This window comes from Geospiza fortis, unplaced genomic scaffold (assembly GCF_000277835.1).
Source record: "Geospiza fortis unplaced genomic scaffold, GeoFor_1.0 scaffold425, whole genome shotgun sequence".
In the NCBI taxonomy this organism is placed as follows: domain Eukaryota; kingdom Metazoa; phylum Chordata; class Aves; order Passeriformes; family Thraupidae; genus Geospiza; species Geospiza fortis.
Window position 1 is genome coordinate 715,827 of NW_005054387.1, and position 6,900 is coordinate 722,726.

Here is a 6,900-nt window from a genome sequence, read left to right on the forward strand (position 1 = left end):
CGGAGCCCTCTGCCGCCGGTGCCGAGGACTACCACGAGGCTGACAGCGCCCGGAGCCGCACCCGGGCCGTGGAAAACCAGTACTCCTTCTACTGAGCCCCCCGTGCATGGGGGACAGCGGGGCAGCTGTGCCGCTCACCCTGCACCGGCCTTGCCACCTCCTCCTGCCACCACCAGCCACCCAGCCAGCATGGGATGTGCTCCTCGCTCCCTGCTGCTTTGGGGAGCTGTGCCAGTGCTGGGCAATGCCCCTGCTGGACCTGGTGCCAGCCCCGGAGTTGGGGCAGTGCTGGGGGTGTGGGAGGCTGAAATTCAGAGTCAGTGCCATTTTGGAGCTTGCAGCCTCTTCTCCTTCCCTCCGGACCAAGAGCTTTCTTTCCCAGGGCTGAGCTGGGCTCCCTGCGTCTCCTCGTGGGTGTGACCATTGTGGGATGGCACCCGAAGCTGTGACAGGCTCCATCCTCCAGCCAAAGCACCTTGGCATGTCCCCTCTGGGGCCGGAGCCCAGCATGGCCAACATCCTTGTGGCACCATCGCCCTGTAAACCAGCTGCCAAGGGACTCTGGCATGCTGGGATGAGCATGGACGTGTGTCAGATGTCCGTGCAGAAACTCTTCTCACACACATGGAGCACTGAGAGGGCCTGAGGGTTTATCTGGGCTGGCTTTTGGGCTCCCTCTGGGGCATGTGTTTCCTACCCTCTGATAGAAGAAGGTTTTTGTCCAAAGCTTAATGAATTGCATTCAAGGAAGGGTTGTCCTGCTGTCCTGCCTTTTCTGTCCCTTTGTTTCCTTTCTCTCCTTGCTGTACTGACAGAGAATCCCTGGATGACCCTTTCATCCTCCCTTTCTTCCTTGATTTTTCAAAACCTAAGCTCTCCACAAGGGCATCGGCCTTCTGCCTGCTCTCTGCCACAGCTGGGCAATATTTTCCATTGCTCAAGGCAAACCTTGGAAAAATATGACAACACCTCCTCTTTACATGAGTTTTTGGTCATTTGGGATGTCTCAGGGGGTCATACACAGGCCAGGGGCTGTGTCCAGAGGTGAGGGACAGCTTTGCTTTGCAGGTAAAAGCAGGTATTCCTGCCTGGCTGGGCTCCCAGGAATAAAAACACTACACTGATTCTTTTCCAACAGGCCATGGAAGCCCTGAGGATGGTTTTACAGGCCAGGGTTTGTGCCTCATGGGGGGTGGGAAACCCTCTAGACGGGCAGCTGTGCTTGCAGACAAAGTGTTTGCACATCCCCCTTGGTTTGCTGACACAGCTTGTGTTACCCAGCACCAGGACACCTGGCTGCTCATGTGGCAGTGACAGTGCTCACAGGACATGAGCCAGGTGCCTTTGGAGTGTCTGGACAGGTCTCCAGGTAGAGCAGACCCTACCATACCCAACTAGAAGTTGCCACTTAGTTCAAAGAGGTACAAGCCAAGCCACAACCTCAAAAAAAAACCCCTTGAATTTGCCTGGAATTGGGTTGGGCCAAATTTTTATTTATTAGGTGCCTTCCTTCCTGAGCTAGCAAAGCATGTCTCCAGTGCTTGACTCCAAGAGGAGAGGGGAGGTGTCTCCAAGGCTCCTCCTGTGATGTGAGAGCTGCCCTTTCTGGCCCATGGATGTGTGAGACCATCCTGGTGGATCCCATTCCTGCAGCAAATGCCACCTTCTCCCCAAAGACAACTGCAGCAGGAGCAGTTTGCTCTGTTGAGGGCATTTCTCCTTCCTCAGCCCAGCTACAACACAGCTCAGAGGAGCAGGGAGAGGCTGGATGCTCTTGGCTGATGGTTTAACACACAGGGTGGATGAGGGGAGATCTCCAGATCTGACAGAAACATCGTCACTGGTTCTTTCCTGAGGCCCCAAGGGTGGGATCCAGAAGGCTGGATGGGAGCACTGCCTTACAGACCTTCAGATTTTGGCTTTGTTTCTCACTTTCTGTGTCACAGGATAGGAAAATGAGGGGGAAGCGATGATCTGCAAGCAAAAAATGTTAATTTGTAAATAGGGAAGAGTCTGGAAGAGTTTACTGTTGTGTAGAATAAATTAATTTTATTTAAAAAAAAGAAAGGGGAGGGGGGACTTGTTAAACAAATGGAGAACTCGAGTTCCGGTTTTAAAATAAAATCACTTGCAAAAACAACAGCATGTGAGCAAGAGCTTTGGGCTTTGCTGGATTTGCTACCTAAAAAAACAACAAAAAAAAAAGGGAAAAACAGAGGGAGGATGCGATGCTGTCATGTCTCATGTGTGCAGACCGTGTTGGTGTCTCTGGGCAGTTGAGGCCAGGCTGGGTCTGTCTCTGCCTGCTGCAGTGCACTGAGAAGAGAGGAGGAAGGGAGAAGAGAGTTCTGTCCTCTGCTGAGCAGAGGGAGGAGGAGGGTGGGTCCAGGCTGTAGAGGACAGGGTTTCCTCTCCTTCCAGTCTATTATTTACTTTGTCTGGTTAGTCAGTAGTGCTGGATAATGGGGAATGAGCAGCCCTGGGCTGTGAAGATGCCCCTCCCTTGCTAAAGGCCTGTGCTAGCATCTCCCATGGCCTGTCATTCCCCCTCCTCTGCCTTTATCTCTCCTGGGAGACTGTGCCTCATGCTCTGACGTTGTACGTCTTTCTAGTGTGCTCTTTTCTGCTGAGAATCCCCTGGGAAAACTGGAGCATTGTCCCAGACTGTACTGTGACAGCTAAGCAGTGACAGACGCAGCTAACACATGGCTTTTGGGGGGGTGGAGGGAGCTGCTCAGCTCGGTAATCAGGCCATGGTTGTGTCATGATCCATTCACAAAAACGTTCCCTCCCCAAAAGTCACCAGAGCCTTTTCACCGCTCCTGGAGAGCTCATCCATCAGGAGCTGGGCAGCTGGGGAGGTGACACTGAGGGCTGTGCCTGGGGACAGCTGCTCCTCCTGCCTCACAGAAAGCCATTCACACCTCAGCTTATTAGCAAATTGACTAATTACAGCATCGGTCTTGCTGGAAAACATCCCTTTCCTTTCACAGGGTGTCTGGAAGGGCAGGGGCAGGACAAAACCGCATCGAATGCAGGGATTTGATGGTGAAACAAGGGGAAAGCAGCCTCAGCAGCGTGTGGGCTGGATTCCATGCCAGCAGTGCCCTCTGCCCAGGGCTGGAGACGGACTGGGCTGCAGGGATGCTGGACTGGGCTGCAGGGATAAGGCTGAGGAGCTGTGCCCTGGCACACACCATGAACAGGACAAAAATGCAAAGGGATTTCAGCAGCGCAGCTGCCCACGTTTCACGTGGGTGTTGGAGCTCCACGGCTGCTCCTGCCTGACGTGCAGGTTCTGTCTCAGCAAAGGACTGCAGTGCTTCCAGAAGGATCCCTTTGGTAAGAGAACTCTTCAGAAACACAAATGAGCTTCTTTGATAAAGAGCAGGGAGCCGAGTTTTGTTTGGTTCGAACTGACCTATGAAAACACCGCCCTGTTCTCATGCAAATGCACTGACCCCAGTAAGCCCAGTCCTGCCCAGATCCCAGCCCAGCACTGATTTTGTGGGCTTTGTATTTTGATGAAATACTTTCTATTTATGTATGACCTAAGAAACTGTCTTGCCCCCCTCCCCAGACTTTTTAAAAAGTAAATAATGCAGAATACATCAAGAGTCTGCACCAACTCCCTCGACTGTAGTTTGAGAGTGAGATGTTCCCAGGTCTCTTGCCCCACAGTTTGCAAGGGCTCTGCCTGATGACAGGCAGCTGCCTGTTTGTTTCCTGGGGCTGTGAGCTGTGTTCTGGGCGAGTCCAGCTGCTCCCTGCAGTCCTCAGGCTGCCATTCTGCCTTCCTCCCACGGGGACTGGCACGGGAGGGCCAGGTCCTGGCAGCTCATCATTCACAGCCCTCCTGTGGGAAGCTGGGTGCTTGCAGAAGTGGCTGTGAGGAAGAAACAGGGTGAAACGTTAGGGATTAGATGTGCTTAGGACTCAGCAGAGGAAACTCAGTCGGTTTGCAGCAATTGTGCTTTGTTAAACAGCCTGTGGTGACTGAGACGGGACAGGGGACCTGCCATGGCCTCTGCAGCCAGAGCCGGTGCCTCCCTGGCAGGGCTGAGTCCAGCCTGGCATGGATGGTTTCTGTCCTGGTCTGCTGAAGACAACCCAAGGCTGGGAGAGCCGCAGGCACAGGAGCTGGGGAGCTGGCAGACAGCATGGAGGAAGCTGTTTGCATTGCTCCAGCCAGGGCTGAGACTGCAAGGATGCCTTCCAGGACCAGCGGCCAGCTGGGAACTCAGCCAGCACTAAATTCACACCATTCTTTTACAAATCAGGTTGGTAAGAAAAACACGAGACACAAACTAGTGTGATTTCCATAGCAACCTCAGCGGAGGTTGAAAAGTCTTTTGTAAACATAGGGCTGAACCTGAGGATCAGCTCCGATTTTCTCCACAGAAAGAGGAAGAGAATGGAGGCTTAATAAATTCAGGCCATACAAATGAACTATAAATCTCAGAAGGAGCCATTCCCAACCTCTCTGTTCCCCTTTCTGTCACCCTCTCCACATGCACAGCACGAAGCTGTCTGAAACCCAGAGCCCAACTTCCCGGCTCTGGCTTATCTCCATAAACTGCACAAAGGCTTGTGCCCCTCTTCCATTGCAGCTGACCTTTACTGGCTAATTCTGTGACGCACACACGGCCCCAGCACATGCCATGCCATTTCTGTAGGGCCACAGTGACTTGAAATGAAATTTGGCTTGCAGTGGAGGCCTGTACTGCAGCCAGCTCTGGCTCCTCTTCCCCACCATGGCTCCCTCCAGCTCTGTCAGGCAAGCCTGGATTTGGGTGTAGCAGCCCTCAGCTCATCCAAGCACTGTTCCTGCAAACCCCAGGTGTGAAGATGGATGCAAATGTTAGGAAAATTAATCCACAAACAACAGAGGTTTATGTCCAAAAAGGAGACAGAGGAGTCCTTTTACTTTATTCCAATAAAGGGAGAGGCCATGGGGCATTCCCCTGGGGTCTCTCAATTTTTGGAGGATGCAGCCTCCTTTTTATCCCAGTTTCCCAGTTGCATTTCCCTTCTCTCTTTCCCCATTGGCTGAGGTACTTGAGAGGTTCAGACTCCCTGATACACCTGATACCAAAGATTTCCCAAAGATTTCCCTCTAATGTATAACCCTCCCTTTTAATTTTTAATTCTTATGGAATTTAGGAGTTTTTCTTCCCCATTGTTTCTTTCATCTCTCAATATCTAATTTCATTTATCAGTGAACCTAAAGTTTATTTGTAAAAGCAAATATCTTTCTGGAATGGAATCCTTCCCATTGTTTCTTTTATCCCCCAGTGCTAGTTTTATCTACCAGCAGACCCACAGCTTGTTTGTACAGACAAATCCTCTATTCCTCTCACAAACAGCACAGCATCTCCCCCCCTGCTACCTGCCCACACGGTGCTGTGGGGAGCAGCGCTGCCGTTCATCACTGTCAGCACACAAAGGCCACGGGCCACGCTGGTTAATGACCAAAGTGACACGAACAGATGGCGCAGGCAGCCTGCCACAGGGGCACCAGGAAGTGCTGTATCGCTTACACCCTCACGGGGAAGGGATTTGGCAGGGCTGAGGGCGCCAGTGAAAAACACACTGAATTTTCACCCCGCTCAGGCTCTGCTGGACGGAGCGCGGCAGATGCCAGAGCTGCCTCGCTAATGGGGCCTATTGGGGACAGCCTGCAGCCCTGAGAAGGTGTGTGAGGGGACAGGGGACATCAGAGCTCAGCAAACACAGCTTGGGCAGGAGCAGGATGCACGGCCACAGCTGCGGCATGGGAGCAGTGACGCAGGGAACAAGCTGTGTCTGAGTTTTTGAGTGTCTGAGGGAGGCTGCAGCCAGGCCCTCCTCAGCGGCGCTGGGACATGGCATGAGAGGCTGGAGCACAGGCAGTTCTACCCAAAAATGAGACAGGGGACTGTTGGAGTGAGCCCAAAGACAAAACAGATGATTGCAGGGGTGGAGCACCTCTCCTACAAGGAAAGGCTGAGAGAACTGGGATTGTTCAGCCTGGAAAGGAGAAGGCTTCAGGGCGACCTAATTGTGGCCTTCTAGTACCCAAATGGATAGAAAGATGCAGAAGGACTTTGAACACAAATTTATAGTGACAAATGGGGGACCTGCTTCAAACTGAAAGAGTGGGTTTAGATGAGATATTAGGACTAAATTCTTTGCTGTGAAGGTGGTGCAGCTCCGGCACAGATAGCCCAGAAAATCTTTGACTGCTGCATCCCTGGAAATGTCCAAGACCAGGTAGGACAGAGCTCTGAGCAGCCTGGTCTTGTGGATGGCATCCCTGCCCACATCAGGGGGCTGGAACAGGAAGATCTTTAAGGTCCCTTTCAACCCAAACCATCCTGTGATTCTATGAGGCAGAACTTCTTCACTGTGTGGGTGATCAAGCACTGGCACAGGCCGCACAGACAGGGTGTGGATGTCCCCCAGAAGCCCTCTGGACACAGCCCTGAGTGCCACGCTCAGGGGACTTTGCTGGACCAGGGGGGCAGACTGGGTGACCCCAATGGCCCCTTCCAACCTGAACCATCATCCTGTGACTCTGTGCCTTCAAGGAATCCCATTGAGGGTGGCAGAGCACTGGGACAAGCTGCCCAGGAAGGCGGTGGAAGGGTGATTAGATATTGGCACAGGCTGCCCAGTGAGGTGGAGTCATTGTCTGCGGAGGTGTTCAAGAAACGACTTGTAGCACTCAGTGCTCTGGTTGACAGGGTAGTGACAGGGCAGAAGTTGGGTTCGATGACCCCAGAGGTGTTTCCTCGGTGTCTCTGTCCCCTCACGGACTCAATTCCGTGGCTCCCTCACACGGGGGCTCCTCAGGCAACTCCCACCCCTGCCCGGCCCTCACCGCACCCGCCATGACGGGGCCGCCCGCGTCGCGGGCCG

General features: G+C 53.2%; 1 protein-coding gene across 1 annotated transcript in view; it reads left to right on the forward strand.

Moving 5' to 3' along the window:
* SH2B2 (SH2B adaptor protein 2) overlaps window positions 1-2,142 on the forward strand; it is a 23,139-nt gene extending 20,997 nt beyond the window's left edge. Inside the window, 1 exon segment of the mRNA XM_014308812.2 lies at window positions 6-2,142. Within this exon segment, the coding sequence (XP_014164287.1) occupies window positions 6-95 (90 nt within the window). The 3' untranslated portion in view covers window positions 96-2,142.
* Window positions 2,143-6,900: the final 4,758 nt, after the last annotated feature.